Source organism: Hyla sarda, chromosome 7, assembly GCF_029499605.1.
Source record: "Hyla sarda isolate aHylSar1 chromosome 7, aHylSar1.hap1, whole genome shotgun sequence".
Taxonomy (NCBI): Eukaryota; Metazoa; Chordata; class Amphibia; order Anura; family Hylidae; genus Hyla; species Hyla sarda.
This window is the reverse complement of record NC_079195.1, coordinates 142,524,891-142,545,476: the sequence shown is the minus strand read 5'-3', so window position 1 is coordinate 142,545,476 and position 20,586 is coordinate 142,524,891. Positions and strand designations below refer to the sequence as shown.

The window sequence follows — 20,586 nt, the reverse complement described above, 5'->3', positions numbered from 1 at the left end:
AATTTTCACAGGCACACCAAAACTGGACGATGGAAGACAAGAAGAATGGTGCCTGGTCTGGTTATTCCAGCCGTTCATATGGCAAGGTCAGAATTTAGTGTAAACAACATAAAAGTATGGATCCATCCTGCCTCAATGGTTCAGGCTGGCAGCTTTGGTTTCATGGTGTGGGGGACATTTTCTTAGCACACTTTGGGCATCTTAGTACCAAACGGAGCTTTGTTTAAACTTGACAGCCTGAGTATTTTTGCGGACCATGCCCATTCAGTTCTGCCCACAGTGTACCTTTGTCCTGATGGCTAATTCCAGCAGGATAATTGCCCATGTCATAAAGCTCACATTACCTCTCATTGGTTTCTTGAACTTGACAATATGTTTACTGTACTCCAATGGCCTTCACAGTCACCATATCTCAATCCAATAGAGCACTTTTGGGATGTGGTGGAACGGGAGAATCATGTTATGAATGTGCATCAATTGAGAGATACCATAATTTCCATATGAGCCAGTGAACCAATGAACAGACATCACAGAAAGAAAAGTGACAGTATAACATTTCTGAGGGGAATACTTGCTACGGTGGGTTGTTTTATGGCTTTTCACCCCTCTTCACCCATACCACTACAATACCTAGTACTTGTATAAACACCCACAGAATAAAGGCAGAAGAAGCAGCTGCCTTGATGGAATTATAATTGAAAAAATTCACAATGTCTGAATTTCTTCATTTATGGGATGCTGCTGAATAAATGGAGCCGCATGGCAATGCTTCTTTCCAAATTAAGTCATTGACAAATTACTTGCAGGAAAGATTTTTCCTCCAGCGAGTCAGATCTCTTTTATATTTATTTCTCTCTTCTTGTAAGAGGTTCTGTCAAGCTGCCACGTAACCTTGCTACAATTAAACAGGGAGACAGATGCAGGCATCCCGACTGCCAGCCAAGGGAGGGACTGTTTATCTTCTGCCTTCCATCTTCCCGGCAAATCGATGTTAATCAAATCAGAGATCTTTTAATAGATATTTAGCCATGCAGAATACAGGAGTGCAGACAGAACAAAAGGTCACAGATCCCCAACCTTAGAAGCTGTAACATTTAACTCAATGAAGGAAGATGTCGAAACAAGACTGTTTGGATTCTGATAGTAGCCCAACCCTTCACCCGGCAGAGGCTCAGCATCGAATGGGGAAAAGAAATGTGGTAAGCTATGGGAAATGGTCATTAGTAGAATATCCTTTGGCACAGTACTTTATGGCTGGTGTTGAAATAGGGAAGCAATAGGACCCATCAGACAACCTATAAAAGCGTCAAGTAGATGGTGGAAAGTGATTTGCTATAAGTCAGAAAAACCTATAAAAAGGTGACATTGCTTACCATCTAAATGGCTAACTGATAATCATGGAGCATACAGACTTGAGATGGCATTGTACAGAGAGAGAGTTTACTGGTTCCCTTATCAAAAGGTTCAAGATAACAATACACATGAAAGAAATACCCAAGGATAGACACAACAAAAGAAAATGTTACGGTCTACTCCCAGTTCCTCTAAATAAATATGGATTTTCAACTTTTTTGCTTGAGCAATGCCCTTCTACATAAGATGGGCCCCACAGACTTACATTGAAGGCCATCATTTCCTGCATGTGTGTGTGTATTTATAGGGACTTGAAAGTGCAGCACACCACATTTTTGGGTCAATAAAAGTATACTTGGAAATGGTCCAAACATAGTCACTGATCCTGAATACAGGCGTTTCCAAACCCTGTGGATAGGAGTTCATAAACATCACTCGTCTGCGCTAAAAGTCTAAGTAAGAGACCCTATGCCATCTAGAGAACCTTATAAAATGGCATGAGATGTCACTTAAAAGCTTCCACCCATCATACATATTAACTCTGTCCATTTAAGGGTTAGTCTTCTTTAAAACGCCACTGATTCATCTCTCCAGATAGGTGGTGAAAAGCTCAGCCGTTCCACTCATCCAGGCCACCTGTTTGCTCAGTCTTCCCCAGCGAACCTCAGATTGTGCTTGCTTCTTATTGCGTACAGTTTTTTATTAAAAAAAAACTTCCCTCCTGAACCTCATTTAACCCTTTAACATATTAAAAGGTTTCGATTATGTAGCCTCCCTTCTTTCATCCAGACTATATAGATTTAATTCTTTAATTTTTTTTTGATACATTTAAAGCTTAAGACCTTCCACAATTTTTGTTGCCTATCTATTAATATCCTTTTGTAGATGAGGTCTCCAGAACTACATTTCCCTCATTATTATCTGGGTCCCAGGGACTTCCAGCATTATTTTAAGGCATATTCCACTGCTGCTTGAGCCACGCCTCCTATAAATCACTCTGACATTTTATTACTAGGTAAAGCATTGAAGCGGCTCCAGTATTGTAGGCGTGGTGCAGTAAAATCTATAAGTTCATTACATTTCTAATGCCCTAAATCAACACAATGACATTAATTCCTATTGCTGGTCTGAACAAAAGTCGAAGAAACAGCATATTAATAAATGTTCATATGTTGTTACCAATGCAACGTTTACTGTGACAACAGACACAGTTCTATTCATTGCACAGAGGGAAGTTGCCTTTTGTAAGAAATCATGATGTAGTATCTTGAGTCTTGATGTGTTCTCTGAGGTTATTTATTTATTTATTTTCCTTAAAGGGGTACTCCGGTGGAAAAAGATTTTTTCTTCATCAACTGGTGTCAGAAAGTTAAACAGATTTGTAAATTACTTCTATTAAAAAATCTTAATCCTTCCAGTACTTATTAGCTGCTGAATACTACAGAGGAAATTATTTTCTTTTTGGAACACAGTGCTCTCTGCTTAAATCACGAGCACAGTGCTCTCTGCTGACATCTCTGTCCATTTTAGGAACTGTCCAGAGCAGCATATGTTTGCTATGGGGATTTTCTCCTACTTTTCTCCTACTCTGGACAGTTCTTAAAATGGACAGAGATGTGAGCAGAGAGCACTGTACTCGTGATTCAGCAGAGAGCTCTGTGTTCAAAGAGAAAATAATTTCCTCTGTAGTATTCAGCATGTAATAAGTACTGGAAGGATTAAGATTATTTTATAGAAGTAATTTACAAATCTGTTTAACTTTCTGGCACCAGTTGATTTAAAAATAAAAAAGTTTTCCACCGGAGTACCCATTTAAGGGTAAGGTCACATGTGCCATATTGTGCTGCATGTTTGCTGCTGCGTAATTTTCCTACCCATTGAAGACAATGGATAGCAAAACCAGCTGCATATTTAGCTACCCATTGACTTCAATGGGTAGGTAAATACACAGGTGCAAATATGCAGCAAAATACGGCACTTGTGACCCTACTACTAAATGTGGCTGATGGTAAGCCCACAGTGTTAACATGCCAAACTTCATTGAAGGTCTTAAAAACCTCAACAGAAGGACAGACACACACATTCCGATTGGTAAAAGGTGTAGCTCACACAACCATTATTATATACAGATTGGGGAGCAATGTCACAATGATTCGTCCAGATCAAGTTGAACAAAATGCAATCAGGAGCATCTTCTTTAAATGCTTATCCCATCTATACCTGGCTGTCCCCTAGGAATATCAAGAACCAACATTTAGGCTGTGTTCACACCGTGAATTTTTGTTGCATTTTTAAATATGCTTATCTCTGCTTTGATTGGGGAACACCCATGTCTCTCAATAGATTAACAGTCAAAACAAAAAAGCATGTTGAAAATGTAACAAAAATGTAAAGTCTGAATAGAACCTAAAAGTTTTATACCTATAATTCCATATCCCATTAACACCTGGCCTAGTTGAGTAGTGCAGGGAACAGCACAGTATGATCAAGTAACCCAATAAAAAAAAAAAAAATATGTGTACTAACGTCAACATTCCTATTTTTCGGGAAAACACGGGTCAGGTCTAGTGTTAAAGGTGTCATGTATGATTTTAATACTCTATTTAGCACTGGATTCCCTATACTTTGTACAGAGTTTGGCTGAAGCCGCTACACTAACTATTTTATTTGTTGAATAAATGGAGCATGTAAGGATCCACTGCTTTATTCAGCATGGAGAGTCAGGTTCCATGTTTTGAGAATGTGGGGGGGACCAGAGATCGGGTCAGATACTAATCACCTATCTTGTGGATAAGGCATATATTTTTAGGGGCTGAAATGTCTCTTTTGCTGCAGCTGATTTTGCTATCAACAGGAAGCAGCAAATATTCAGCAAAAGACGGCACGTGTGACCCTAGCACTAAGGCCTCCATAGACATTACAGAGAAATTTGACAAGACAGGTTGACTGCCTAGTGTGTATAGGAATGTTGCGACCTGGCACACTGAATTTTAATGCCTAATCCTTTTATTTTTCCAAGCATTAACCTTCCATTAGGTGTCTGTCGGTGGCTCGCTTCTTCCTATTGAAATTGCATGTAGGGTTTTAGGTTGAACTTGATATGACCTTCAGGCGCTTTTGGGTTTATTGTGAATGTACTTTGGTCAAGCATACAAAGACTTGTTCTATCCATACTTAACATCTGTCAATGATGTGCATGTTACTCCCCATAGTCATACCATACCTATTTAGATTAGAACACAAAGGGCGTATATCTACACTGAGGTAGGAACACTCGGTAACATATACATAAATATATATATATATATATATATATATATATATATATATATACATACATACATACATATATATATATACATACACACACACACACACACACTATATATATATATTTTACACACTGCTATTTATTTCTATGGTGACCCTGCCTGCAGAATAATCCAAAAATGTGGATTTTCAAAACCCATCCACATATATTGTATTGTACTATAAATTGCTAGAATATACACCGAAAGTCCACTGAAATTTTGCAGCAGTAAAATCCACCCACATACAGTGTATCCAGAAGCACATCTATGCAATAAGCTATGTAAACAATAACTGGATATGCATTGGTACATATTTACGGCACTTCGTAAGGACAGATCTACCTGTTGAAGTTGATGTCTGGGTAAGTTGAGTACTCTGACTTTTTGGCATTTCTGCGTGGGAAGGTGCAGAAGAAAGCATTGGCTAGCAGACAAGATATCTGTTCCTGTGACATAGTGATTGAGTGATTCATTCTTTTCTTCAGCAGTGGAATGGGCTGCAGCAAAAACAAGAGGCAATAATGAATTTAACAATGTGGAATAACATAAGCAGGTTATTGAATTGAACAAATTAAAGCAAGAGTAATTTGATATTTTTAGCTGGTCCTTAAATCAACAGCACCATTACACTGAAGTCATTTATCCTCGCTGACCGGTTAAAGGGGCTCGGCCTGACACACTGCAGATACACAATCAATAAAAATAATAGAAGGCCTTGGAGTTATTGATCAGATTGGAAAATCAAGACCCGAGCTATAAACCTCAAATCATATCAGAAGAAACCAATCACAATTACTTCCTATTCCTCTTTAGAACACAGTAAATATTTTTTCATATTTATTAAGGCAAAATTTACACCCACACAGTATTGAGCCAGAAACAGCTGAATAAAACCAGACCAAAAAGCAAATGGCTGGAAAAACTGTGGAGACATCGCCTAATGCCAAAAAAAACTGCTCAAGACACAAATTTGTGCTTTAGACAAAATACTGAAGATGCCCTGGTGCTAAGTAAAGTGCTTTAAGTGAACCAGTCAGGTAATTATTGTTGCCCTAAGAAAAGCATACATGGGAGCTACAGAAGCTAAAATGCAAGTTTATATCATTTAAAGAAGGATTTCTCCGTAAAAAAGCAGGACTCCTAGAAGAGACAGTAAGGCTAGGTTCACACTGTGGAATTTCTGGGCAGAATTTCTGGCGGAGAGCGAGACGGTGGCACTAGGACCGTGCGGTCTGCATTGCCGTCCCCATAGATGGCAATACATTTCTGAGCAGATCTCCCAAAAGATCCACCCAGAAATGCATTGCAGTCTATGGGGGCAGGAATGCAATCTGCTCGGTCCTAGTGCCGCCGGCTCAATCTCCGGCAGAAATTCTGCCCAGAAATTCCGTAGTCTGAACCTAGCCTAAGGCCTGGTTCACACTGCGAATCTCCCCATACATTTAGACGGCAATGTTTGTGGACAGGATTCGGACAGAAGAATGAACAATTTCATTCTTTTTGCGGCAGAATTTTAGCAGTGGAACGTCCGCCCCTGAAATCCAGTAGTGTGCGCTGTGCAGCGGAATCCCATTGACAGCAATATGATTCTGCTACACCGGAAGCAGAATTCCGGTCAGAAATTACGTAGTATGAACCTGGCCAAAGAGTCCTGTTAATCCCAGTGACACAGGATGATTGACAACTGTCTCCATACACAACAACAAAAGGAAAAACAGTCAATTATCCTGTGTAGGGCTAATAAGCAGGACTCTTAGGATTTACTCATGCTCCAAATCACATTAACCTATATATGAGAGTTCAGCTTGTTTCTCTATACCATGCTCTCAGGTTGGCTGCAGAAACCACCCCACAGATTCCCTTTAAACTTTTGGAGCTAGTCGTGCATTTCAGATGGTGGATACACAAGCTTCATGTCAGAAATATCCAATTGAGGAAGTCAGCAACTCTGATGGCAACTCAGAAGTGGATCCCGTAGAGAAGACAAGTAGAGGTCCCTCTTTTATTTCTCCCATTCCTTTTAAATATACTTCTGGCTTTGGTTTAAAAACTGCGGTGGCAAAAAAAAGCCAGAAAAAAAGCCTGTGTAGAAACCTAGCCTAATAGGTAGAGTTATATAAAAAAGAAAAAGTGCATTATAGAATCAGGACACAATATTATAACATGCGGATATATTTAAGGATCTGTAAGTAAAAACTCAACATCTAAATATATAAAGTTTAGAGTTCAAATAACAAATAAGCAGTTTATCTGTAGCACTGATGTTTCTGCTCATCTTTCAGTATCAAAGTGAAGGGGATAAAATGGGGCAGATCAATAGTGTTTAGAATTCACTATCATTGCACGTTATCTGCTCTCATTACACCTAATTGACCCACCCATTTGTCTCCATTTACTAGCACACAGATAAGGCTAAATAGTAATTGCTTCTTGTGTAGTCTACTCCATCTGCTTGAGATGTAGGCCTCACGTAGTACTATGATGCACTGACATATGTACAGTAAGCTACGCCTGGGGACAGTAGCTCTTCTACACAATGTTGATTGCAATTGCACCTTTTTTTTTTATTACAAATTTACACAGTGCTCTTCATGTGTGTCAGTCTCCAGTGTGTAATGTAGAAAAATATTATGCCCAAGCCATGCAGGGCACACAGCACCAGTATCCCATTCACCCTCAGATCTCATTCACGAAGGTCTAGTCATACAGAGTAATATCAAACCCGCCGTGCCACTATTTTGTCATCCAGAAGTGAACAGTGGCCGCCAGGCCGAGCACACAGACACTGGACTTCCATAAGTGTAACATGATGAGATAGCTGTCGTCTGGTAAGCCTGTAACCCAGTATAGTTATGTGCTACACATTTCTAACTAATTGTTGTGCTGAAAATATTACAGTAATTTCTCCAGCCAACAAGTTTTGTTTGAAATCCCCCACCTTCAACTCCAGTGTGACTTCATAGGGAAATGAAGGAATGAAACTAGCAAGCAATACTGAAGGCAAGGGCGCCACCATGAGGAGGCAAGTGGTAATCCAGAGAGATAAAAGGTAAAACAGTGGCAGCAATTCAAAGCCACTCATGTTTAAAAAGGCTACATCGTCCACACAGCTGTAATTAAAAACTAAAAAAAAACACACACACAGTCACAGTGATACAGTTCAATACGCAGAAAGCATATCATAGACCAGGGGCTAGTGAGAAGAATAATTGATATGTTTGTGAGAATAGTGCCAAGATAACTGGTCAATTCCTTATGTAAATCTGTTCATTCTAGGCTAAGTAGTCAAGTAGGCAGTCCTGTCAACTATTAACAAGGACCGCCCAGATAAACATACTTTACTTATACTGTTAAAACAGGTCTAACCTAAGGAGGAGTTACGACTACTGAAGGTGTCCATTGGTATCTGGCACCAAGATGTTAACAGAAGTTCTGTTCAATAACTTGTGAGGTGGCGCTGGGGCAGACATTCCACAGATGACAGATGGATTGGATATGCTCCTGACCAAGTCATCAAGCAATCCAAATTTGGCTCTAGTCAAAGTAATTCAATTCCTTTTACTCTCCCATTTTTCCTGCTTCCAGCACATCTACATCTTAGACTAACAGTTTACTTAGTGTCTAATTATACCCAACCACGGACAGGCACCATTGGATGCAGATAACTAAACGGATATTCAAGAACCTAACCATTCATTTTAATATGCTCACAGTACTGATGTTAACATGGTTTTCCAGGTTGACAATGATGAGTGTTCAATACATGTAAAGATCTTCATTTTACTGCACCGTCCACGCGAGCGTGGAATTGTATTGCATATAGTTCAACTCAAAGAAGTATAAATACAAGTGTATAGACCATCATAAGACTATAGGTTGGCACAAACAGTATTGTCTAGTTTGTTGGCTTATATGCTATGCAAGAACAAGGAAAATGGCTTCTTCCAACCCGTGTGTAATTTTACTGACTGTGTACATAAAAGTGACAAGAGAGTGTTGTGAAATTGTCTTTTATGCAGTTCCCTAAAGAGTCTGTGTGGTTTAGAGTAAAACATGGATAGTTGTAATGAGAGAGCCCTTCGGTGCATGGTTCGGGGGCAGGGCAACATGACTATAGACGGAACCACTTTCATATGATATTTCAACTGGTTAAGACTCCATTCAATGATCCATACAAGTCCCACTAAAGTACCTAAACTTACTTCTGTTTCCCTATAAGCTTTTATACAGACTCCTGAAAGCATCTAGTATTCTGGATGTTTATTGCATTTTCCCGTGTTACTAAAGTCCCTATTTTAACACACGATTCCTAAGGGATGGATATTTTCTTTGTGTCAGAATGAAATCCACAACAAACTGAGAAACCAGCAGACGGTTCTATTGACAAGACAGTAACTCCAGCAATAACTGGAGTCTTATGCTTCATTAGCTTGTGTCAGCCATGAGAACCGGACGGCGATCTCGGAATTCATCGCTGCCAAGTGGTTTTCAAACTTTTCATTGGTATGTTCTCCCCTTATTAAGACAGAATTGATTTACATAATACAATATGTATATGAACAGAAGTGGAGGCGATAGTGAAGAATGGAAATGAAGTGATGACTACCTAGGGCTATCACAGCAGGGGGATGAAACAGTTTACTTACTATGAAGCCGGAATTCAGCATCATAACACTGTATGGAACGCAGACACATGTATACAAGGAAAACGTACACTTGGACTAGGATCGGGTCTTCAACCTGCGGACCTCCAGATGTTTCAAAACTACAACTCCCAGCATGCCCGGACAGCCATCGGCTGTCCGGGCATGCTGGGAGTTGTAGTTTTGAAACATCCGGAGGTCCGCAGGTTGAAGACCACTGGTCTAGGAAGTAGTATTAAGCTGGGTTCACGCCACATTTTTGCAATACAGTTCCCATATACGTTTTCAATGTGAAAACTGTACGGGACCATATCGAAAACCGTATTCATTGACTCTCCATTGTGCCAAATGATGCATCCGGTTGTGTCCGTTTTGCATCTTGTACGGTTTTGTCAGTTTTTTTCCCCGTATCCAAAACCATAGCCTACCACTGTTTTTGGTCCGGGTGAAAAACCGTATGGAAATGGTAATTTTTTTTCTTAACATGGGAGTCAACGGTTCCATCCAGTTTTCACCATCTTTTTTTCCTTCAAAACAAGTGAAACTTTATTCATAATGGAGTGAAAAGTTAACGACATGTACTTTTTTTCCTTAAAAACAAATGCAACCGGACATTTTATCAAACTGTATACGGTTTTTAACCTTAAACGGGTTAAAATTTGTACACACGTTTTGATACAGTTTAGTGCGGCTTTGAGGAATCAGTTTTTCATCAAAAACCTGATGCGGGAACTGCATTGCAAAAATGTGGTGTGAACCCAGCCTTAGACATTTTAGCAGTGTTCTCATGTTCATATGTACAAGCATTAACCCCTTAAGTACCAGGCCATTTTACACCTTAAGGACTGGAGCGTTTTTTGCAATTCTGACCACTGTCACTTTAAACATTAATAACTCTGGAATGGTTTTAGTTATCATTCTGATTCCGAGACAGTTTTTTCGTGACATATTCTACTTTAACTTAGTGGTAAAATTTTATGGTAACTTGCATCCTTTCTTGGTGAAAAATCCCCAAATTTGATGAAAAAAATGAAAATTTTGCATTTTTCTAACTTTGAAGCTCTCTGCTTGTAAGGAAAATGGATATTCCAAATATATATTTTTTGGGTTCACATATACAATATGTCTACTTTATGTTTGCATCATAAAATTGATGAGTTTTTACTTTTGGAAGACACCAGAGGGCTTCAAAGTTCAGCAGCAATTTTTAAATTTTTCACAAAATTTTCAAACTCACTATTTTTCAGGGACCAGTTCAGTTTTGAAGTGGATTTGAAGGGTCTTCATATTAGAAATACCCCATAAAAGACCCCATTATAAAAATTACACCCCCCAAAGTATTCAAAATGACATTCAGTATGTGTATTAACCCTTTAGGTGTTTCACAGGAATAGCAGCAAAGTGAAGGAGAAAATTCAAAATCTTCATTTTTTACACTCGCATGTTCTTGTAGACCCAATTTTTGCAAGGGGTAAAAAGGAGAACATTTTTACTTGTATTTGAAACCCAATTTCTCTCGAGTAAGCACATACCTCATATGTCTATGTTAATTGTTCAGCGGGCGCAGTAGAGGGCTCAGAAGGGAAGGAGCGACAAATGGTTTTTGGGGGGGCATGCCGCATTTAGGAAGCCCCTATGGTGCCAGGACAGCAAAAAAAAAAAAAACACATGGCATACCATTTTGGAAACTAGACCACTCAGGGAACGTAACAAGGGGTAAAGTGAACCTTAATACCCCACAGGTGATTCACGACTTTTGCATATGTAAAAAAAATATATATATTTTTTACCTAAAATGCTTGGTTTCCCAAAAATTTTACATTTTTAAAAAGGGTAATAGCAGAAAATACCCCCCAAAATTTGAAGCCCAATTTCTCCCGATTCAGAAAACACCCTATATGGGGGTGAAAAGTGCTCTGCTGGCGCACTACAGGTCTCAGAAGAGAAGGAGTCACATTTGGCTTTTTGAAAGCAAATTTTGCTCTGGGGGCATGCCGCATTTAGGAAGCCCCTATGGTGCCAGGACAGCAACAAAAAACCACATGGCATACCATTTTGGAAACTAGACCCCTCGGGGAACGTAACAAGGGGTAATTTGAACCTTAATACCCTACAGGTGTTTCACGACTTTTGCATATGTAAAAAAATATATATTTTTTTTACCTAAAATGCTTGGTTTCCCAAAAATTTTACATTTTTAAAAAGGGTAATAGCAGAAAATACCCCCCAAAATTTGTTAGGCAATTTCTCCCGAGTACGGCGATACCCCATATGTGGTCCTAAACTGTTGCCTTGAAATACGACAGGGCTCCGAAGTGGGAGCGCCATGCGCATTTGAGGCCTAAATTAGGGACTTGCATAGGGGTGGACATAGGGGTATTCTACACCAGTGATTCCCAAACAGGGTGCCTCCAGCTGTTGTAAAACTCCCAGCATGCCTAGACAGTCAACGGCTATCTGGCAATACTGGGAGTAGTTGTTTTGCAACAGCTGGAGGATCCGTTTTGGAAACAGTGGCATACCAGAGGTTTTTCATTTTTATTGGGGAGGGGGGTTGTATAGGGGTATGTGTATATGTAGTGTTTTTTACTTTTTATTTTATTTTGTGTTAGTGTAGTGTAGTGTTTTTAGGGTACAGTCACACGGGCGGGGGTTCACAGTAGTTTCTCGCTGGCAGTTTGAGCTGCGGCAGAAAATTTGACGCAGCTCAAACTTGCAGCCGGATACTTACTGTAATCCTCCACCCATGTGAGTGTACCCTGTACGTTCACATTGGGGGGGCATCCAGCTGTTGCAAAACTACAACTCCCAGCATGTACGGTCTATCAGTTTGAGCTGCGGCAGAAATTTTGCCGCAGCTCAAACTTGCAGCCGGATACTTACTGTAATCCTCCGCCCATGTGAGTGTACCCTGTACATTCACATTGGGGGGGAGAAACATCCAGCTGTTGCAAAACTACAACTCCCAGTATGTACGGTCTATCAGTGCATGCTGGGAGTTGTAGTTTTGCAACAGCTGGAGGCACACTGGTTGTGAAACACCGAGTTTGGTAACAAACTCAGTGTTTTGCAACCAGTGTGCCTTCAGCTGTTGCAAAAGCTACAACCCCCAGCATGTACGGACAGTGGAAGGGCATGCTGGGTCTTGTAGTTATGCAACAGCTGGAGGCATAATATAAATACAATCAGCAGCATGCAAACAAAAGTGCCTGTGCTATATAATTAGGATATCATAGATCTCTAAAAAGTAATGGCACTAAAGTGACTGCGGCTTCATATATGATCTCCATATAGTTAACTACACTGGAGGCATACTACTTTGGCTGGGGATGCTGGGGATTGTAGTTATGCAACAGCTGGAGACACACTGGTTTGCTACTTAACTCAGTGTGCCTTCAGCTGTTGCAAAACTACAACTCTCAGCAGTCACCGACAGCCAACGGGCATGCTGGGAGTTGTAGTTATGCAACCACCAGATGCACCACTACAACTCCCAGCATGCACTTTAACTGATTGTGCAAGCTGGGAGTTGTAGTTATACAACAGCTGAAGGTACACTTTTCCATAGAAAGAATGTGCCTCCAGCTGTTGCAAAACTACAAGTCCCAGCATGCCCATAAGGGAATGCTGGGAGTTGTGGTGGTCTGCCTCCTGCTGTTGCATAACTACAGCTCCCAGCATGCCCTTTTTGCATGCTGGGAGCTGTTGCTAAGCAACAGCAGGAGGCAGTCACTCACCTCCAACGATCGAGCCGCATCAGGTCAGTCCCTCGTCGTCGTCGTCGCCGCCGCCGCTCCTGGGGCCCCGATCCCAACACCCGCTCACGTCCTCCGGAAGAGGGGCGGAGCAGGTTGCGGGAGTGACACCCGCAGCAGGCGCCCTGATTGGTCGGCCGGTATTCCGGCCGGCGAATCAGAGCGATCGTGAGGTGGCACCAGTGCCACCTCACCCCTGCTGGCTATGGCTGTTCGGGGCCGTCTCTGACGGCCCCGATCAGCCAATAATTCCGGGTCACCGGGTCACTGGAGACCCGATTGACCCAGAATCGCTGCAGATCGCTGGACTGAATTGTCCAGCGATCTGCAGCCATCGCCGACATGAGGGGTCATGCCCCTGGGCGATATGCCCCGATGCCTGCTGAACGATTTCAGCAGGCATCAGGCACCGGCTCCGCTCCAGATGGTTGCGGGGGGCCGGGCCGGTAAAACACATGACGTTCTCATACGTCATGTGTCCTTAAGGACTCGGAAATGGAGACGTATGAGAACGTCATGTGTCGTTAAAGGGGTACACCGGTGAAAAACTTTTTCTTTTTCTTTTTTTTTTTTTAAATCAATTGGTGCCAGAAAGTTAAACAGATTTGCAAATTACTTCTATTAAAAAATCGGAATCCTTCCTGTACTTATTAGCTGCTGAATACTACAGCGGAAATTCTTTTCTTTTTGAAACACAGAGCTGTCTGCTGACATCATGACCACAGTGCTCTCTGCTGACATCTCTGTCCATTTTAGGAACTGTCCAGAACAGCATATGTTAGCAATAGGGATTTCCTTTTACTTTGGACAGTTCCTAAAATGGACAGAGATGTCAGCAGACAGCTCTGTGTTTCAAACGGAAAAGAATTTCCACTGTAGTATTCAGAAACTAATAAGTACAGGAAGGATTAAGATTTTTTAATAGAAGTGATTTACAAATCTGTTTAACTTTCTGGCACCAGTTGATTAAAAAAAAAAAAAAAAAAAAAAAAAAAAAAAAAATGTTTTTCACCGGAGTACCCCTTTAATGTCACTTTAAAAGCAAGACACATTTTGGTGGAGTAAGTCATTCAATGAAAAGTCTATTTAGTAAATGTGTTTTCTGTCGTTTTTTTATCTATCCAAAGAATAGCCAAAAAATATTAGAACATGGGAAGACCACTACTGATCACTAGAATAAGGATCTAGATTCTTTCTTCCCTCTGACCAGTGTCATCTCAGTGAAGAATTTGTATAGACTGGCAGACCGGGCTGCATAACATGACTCTATACAATTCTATAGGAATTATGGAAACAGTCATAATATAATAACGGAAGAGATTGTCCAAAGCAGACTACCGTATGTAGTCTTCAGTAGTTTATTGATTAAAAATGGACATCAGGACAAAGAAAGTCATGTGACACGTTTTAGGTGTCAGCATACACCCTTAGTCATACATGTATCCATGTATGAGTAAGAGTGTATGTTGTTTGAAACGCACCACATGACTTTCTTTGTCCTGATGTCGGTTTTTAAACAATAAACTACTAAAGACTACACGGTCTGCACTGGACAAACTCTTCCTTTATTGTGCTTTGCCATTGGTGCTGCCCTGCACTAGATCACGCCAAAGTGGGTAGCTGAGGGAAAGCTGGCTAGGGGATTCACACAGTCATGATTTCGATTTAAAATGTTTAACAGCGCATCTGGATACAAAACTTCATGTCAGTGACAAAAAACACATATTTGCCTACCTTGTCCTCAGGGGCTCCTGCTGTGACATTACATGGTCCCCCAAAACTACTACTGAGACAAGCTCTTCACTGCAGTGACAGCTGGGGGCTGCTGCAGTGATTAGCTGAGCGGGCAGTCACTGAAGTGAAGAGCTTGTCTTGGAAGTAGGAAATAGCTGGAGTTGTGGGGGACTGCATGTCATCACAATGGGTGCCCCAGGGGACAGAGGTAGGTCTTCTTTTATTTTTTCTCATGGCACGCCTAACAGTCTTTTTAATCTCCACATAACCCCTTTAAACAGGGAGTCTGTGAACTCAATTTGCTGCTATGAGCTGCAGAAACCATTAGGCTTCTTTCACACTGCTGTTAGTACAAGGCAGTGTGACGGATGTTGGGGGAGCCCAAGTGTCAAGGAGGCAAGTTGAGCTGCTCAAGTGCCAAAGACTGACATGCCTCCTCACTAGCCCTCACCTCCCAGCCTCTCCTTGACTGACTTACAGAGCTCATTATATTAATTAAGGAGAAGCTGGGAGGAGAAGGCGAGCAAGGAGGTATGCTAGGCTGTGGCACTTAAGCATCTTTTCCCCACCTTCTTGACACCTAGTTAAGAAAGTTTCATAGCCACCATAAGCTTCTGGAAAGGTACAGTTTGCTTTTATATCATAACCCTTCCCTTCAATTCCTTGGTTGAACTTGATGGACGTATGTCTTTTTTCACCCATACTAACTATGTAAAAGCTATCTGACGGTGTCCGCAGCTCTTGCAGGAAATAGAGCAGACAGCTTTTAGGGGAAATCTGTCAACTGTACTCGCTGCTAAGAATTTGTATAGGTTTACCTAACAACTCCTAGTCAGAGGTACAAAAACATTGATGGAGAAAACACTTCACAGCATAGCTACTACACAAATCTCTGCTTGGGAGCTTTAATGTCTTACCTGTGTACAGAGTTTAGGAAGCTTAAGAGCCAATGAAACCATATCAGGAAGAATCGATCTGAAAAGATGCGTACGCTCCTCATCATCAAGAGCCTGCAGAGAGATAAGGCAGAAATGAAGCGTAGGGCATTTTTACAATAACAATATTCCTTAATTTAGTACACAAAACCTTTGCCTAATTCTCCAAAAATAAAATTAAAACTCAGTATTTGTAGACGCTCCACAGTTGGAACGCACGTCTGGATATCCGTGTACTGAGAGGAAGTGGTAATCATTGGAATGCATATGTCATTAGATGCGACAGCGAACAGAAAGGACGTTACCCTAGCCCAGTGTGGGACGCTAATGATAAGCATAGACAGGAGAGAGCATTAAAGGGGTACTGGTGCCAGTGCTCTCTGCTGACAACTCTGTCCATTTTAGGAACTGTCCAGAGCAGCATTTGTTTGCTTTGGGGATTTTCTTCTGCTCTGGACAGTTCCTGCCATGGATAGAGGTGGTGTCAGCAGAGCACTGTGGACAGAAAAAAAAAGAAATCCAAAAGAAAATTATTTCCTCTGTAGTATACAGCCACTAAGTACTGGAAGGATTAAGATTGATTAATAGGAGTAATTTACAAATCTGTTTAACTCTCTAGCACCAGTTGATTAAAAAAAATTAAAAAAAATTAAAAACTTTTCCACCAGAGTACCCCTTTAACGATAACTATTTTATGGATATGTACAAAGGTTATTATCTTGCAAGATATGCCTGAGGAAGAAGGTGCTTAATAACCGCAGAAACACGTCGCTGTATTTTCAATAAAATTTTAACAAGAGCCTGGCGAGTTCCCTTCTTTGATAACCAAGTTATATCGGAGTGACCAGCATAATACGGGCGAACCCGGAGGGGGGAATTGGACTTCATTCTTTTCCCCCAAATCTAAGTAAGTCTGCCACAAATTAATTGGTCTCTTTCTTTGTAGTTTAGCATTGCAGAGCTAAATGACAACTGTAACCTGAAGGTAAGATTCATATAGCCTGCCCTTAACTTTCTTCTGCTAGGAAGACTATTTAGCCCCAATGCAGTCATCAAAACAGCCTAGCACAAAACTAGCATTTTGCAGCTCTCCTCTCCCTGTACAAACTAAGTGCCTGGATTTTCAAAGGCTGTATATGTGGGCTATGGGGTCCAAGTTTTAAGCAAATCATCTGGGATGCCTTGTGGCAGGGATGTGGAATTCCTATCGCCCGACACACGGGACATGTAGTTCCGGGCGCCGGGCAGGTGAATTTTTCATAGATTTAGCCCTGTATCGGGCAAGCAGGGGCAGACCAACTTTCCCATTTATTTTTATAATGCCGGTGTGAGGTGCAGGAGAGGATGCAGACTTGCATGGGAAGCAAGTCTGCACCTCACACCGGCACTCAGTGTGTATGGAGCGAGCTCCTGACTTGAGCCCGCTCCATACCCGGCGGCCCCCAGCTGATTTCAGTACCCAGGGGCTGCCGCTAATAGCCCGGCATGCGGGTGGCTATTAACCTTTTAGATTGCTGCTGTCAAAGTTGACCGTGGCACCTAAAGGGATCTTATAACCATCACTGTTGGTCTAGTGGCCTCTGCATCCATGTCTGCCCCCTTGGATCTGCATTTGATTGAGCCTGCCTTGAGAAGACTCAACCAAATGAACACAGATCAATAAAGTGTATTTAAAAGAAAATTAAAGTTTAATAAAAGTTTTAAAAAACACCCATTAACCCCTTCCATATTTTCCATATAAAAAAAATGTAAACATAAAAATAAACATATTTGGTATTGGCGCGTGCGTAATAGTCTGAACTATTGAAAAATTAAATTTTATGTCCCATACGGTCAATATATTCCAAATCACAGAATTGCATTTCTATGTTTATAACATCATATCCCAGAAAAAAAATGAAGTAAAAAATTTTCAAAAAGTCCGAACAATACCAAAATGGTACCGATACAAACAGCAGATTATGGCCCAAAAATGAGCCCTCATACAGCCCAGTTTTCAGAAAAATAAAAAGGTTATAGGGGTCATGAATGAAAAAAAAATAAATTTCAAAAGTAAAAAAAAAAAATTTATTAGTAAAACATGACGGAAACTAAATAAATTTGGTATTGGTGTAATTAGGCTGACCTTAAGTATCAAAATAATATGTAAGTTTGATCACAAGGTGAACGGCGAAAAAAAAGAAAACCCCAAAATTTGCAGTTTTTTTTCTATTTCACCTCACAAATTGTATATATATATATATATATATATATATATATATATATATATATATATATATACGGTATATATATATATAAAATATATATATGCCCCCTCATCAGCTCTGGCTTCAAAGTCTCAGAAGCTGATTGGGATTTATGCCAAGTCAGAGTTCTCCCCAAAAGGGAAGAGGACCCATACTTACCCAAAAATCCCACTGAGTGCTAATTGCCTTTTTGAATCTCCGTTTTACACCGTAAGTGGTGCCTCTCCCTGAGGAAAATACTCGTCCCTTATATATTTGTTTCAGAACATAAGTGTCAGAACCTGTGAGGTTAAACGGTTCTGACAGCTCTCTCTGTTTTGGGCTATGCCCAGCTCTCTGGACTGCTCAGCTTCCCTTGATTGGAGCACCTGTTCTGGCTCCATATAAGCTGGCAGTCTACTCCCAATCCTTATCTGCTATAGAGCTGTGTACTCCTAGCTAGCATTGATATTGTATCTGTTACATCTGGCATTTTGACCCTTTGGCTCTGCTCTCTGACTCTTCTCCTGGCTTTGCGAATTGGCTTATCTGTAACCTCTTGGTATCGACCCGGACAGTGGACAGCGACTTATTGTATGTTCAATTATTTTTCTGTTAGTCTGACTGATTCCATCCTGTGTACCAACCTCTGTCTGCATTATAGTTTATTATTATTTTGACTGGACTGCCCTCACTTATTGTAAGTAGGGACCATCACCGTGGTTAATGGCCAACTACTTAGGGCGGGTAAGTAAGTAGGCAGGGATAGGGGGAGTGGACGAGAATAGTGGCCACTCTTTCCCTGCCGAGATGTGACAATAAGTTATGGAAAAATGAAAGGTGTCCTTACAAAGTACAATTGGTGTCACAAAAAAACAAGCCTCATATGAGTCTAGATGGAAAAATAAGAGTTATTGCTATTATAGGGCGAGGAGGAAAAAACAAAAGTGCAGAAAACAATAAAGACCTTATGTACATACTATTTTGGTTGAAATTATTTTGTCTGCTATGACAAGTGGATTTTCACGAGGGACAAGTAGATTGTGTTTTTTATTTTATTTTTTATTTCTACACTCCTGCTTGTGGAGTCATGTTGAGCATATATGAAACAAAAGTTTATATTTTTATGATTTACATAATATGCATGTGTTAATATGTAAAATACCTTATGATCTATGTATATCTGTGATCAGTCTTCTGAATTTCTCTCAGAGGCTGGGGCGTTTCCCCTGGAGCATGATGAGCTCCTCTCCTCCCCCTCCTCTCTCTCTTGTCATGAGGTCTGCACAAACATATTAACATTTGCAAAGCATATTGCCTAAATGCTTCTCAACTGAAGAGGCTGCAAGCTGTCTGACTCTTGTCTGGATCTCACAGGTGTTCTCCTCACACAGTTGAAAGCTGGATTATACACTGTACTGAGTGAACAGAGCAGAGAGAAAACCACACCCCGCTCCCATCAGAATTTTGGTCCCTTATCCAGGGTTCGTTTTCAAAATTAATGAGACAGAGACCCCTTAGTGGTCATGTTTTTATTTCACATCTTTATCAATAACATTTTTTAATGAAGTATATTAGAAAAATGCTTCATTTTTAAGGAAGTATTAAATGGAAAAAAGATGTTTCTATCGACTGTAACGCTTTTAGCTACTGATAGAAAACATGGCTTCAACAACAGAGTTGTACATTCAAACTGTCAAAAATAAAATTCAACTGAAGGCAAGAGTCATACAGCCATGATATTAACTATTCACCTGCCCTTAACTTTCTTCCGCTAGTAAGACCATGGTAGTAAGACCATGGAGATTTAGCCTCAATGCAGTCATCAAAACAGCCTAGCACAAAACTTGAGTTGGAGGAGCCTTCATTTGCAAAGCTCAAAAACATTTGGTAGAAATTGTGCCTGGCATTGTAGCCAGGTCCCTTTTACATCTATATGCATTTCCTGAGATCTCCTTTATAGTATACCTATTGTTTCAGGTAAATTTCCAGGATAAGGTGTCCTGTGTGTGCACACATCAAGGGTAGCGTTATTTACGGCCATTATACAATTTGTATATGGCACTTAACAGATTTCTACCATGCAGACTTTCTCTGTAATTTTCAGTTGGATTGATCCTAGCCTTCAAGATGGAGTCCATACACTGGAGACACACAGCATTGGGAATCCTTCCTATTTCTGTCGGATGGATGATAATATAGTGCACTACTAACCACTCAAGACTGGCTTGAAATGTTAAGATGAATGAGGAGTTTAGGAGGTTGGGGAGGGGGAGAGGAGGAGACTCATTTTTCCCTGCCAGTATGAGCAATGTCTTAAAGGGGTTGTGCGCTGCCCTGCCTTTCGGAGCTCCGCACGCAGCGTCCGGAAGTTCATTACTCCGAATGCTGTGTGCGGGCTTCCGTGTTCGCGGCCGCCGGGCGTGACGTCACGCCCGGCCCCCTCATGACGTCACGCCCGCCCCCTCAAGGAAAGTCTATGGGAAGGGGGCGCGACCGCTGTCACGCCCCCATCCCATAGACTTTGGTAGAGGGGGCAGGCGTGACGTCACGAGGGGGCCGGGCGTGATGTTACGCCTGGCGGCCACGAACACGGAAGCCCGCACACAGCGTTTGGAGCAATTAACTTC

The 20,586-nt window shown here is 41.1% G+C and overlaps 1 protein-coding gene across 3 annotated transcripts in view; it reads right to left on the bottom strand.

Moving 5' to 3' along the window:
- The window catches only part of PARG (poly(ADP-ribose) glycohydrolase), a 173,886-nt gene that overhangs the window by 85,038 nt on the left and 68,262 nt on the right, over positions 1 to 20,586 (bottom strand). For all 3 annotated transcript variants that reach the window (XM_056530918.1, XM_056530917.1, XM_056530919.1), the window contains 2 exons: positions 15,714 to 15,806; positions 5,007 to 5,161 (listed from right to left, as the gene is read on the bottom strand). In XM_056530918.1, the coding sequence (XP_056386893.1) occupies positions 5,007 to 5,161; positions 15,714 to 15,806 (248 nt within the window). The remainder of the gene's footprint in view (positions 1 to 5,006; positions 5,162 to 15,713; positions 15,807 to 20,586) is intronic.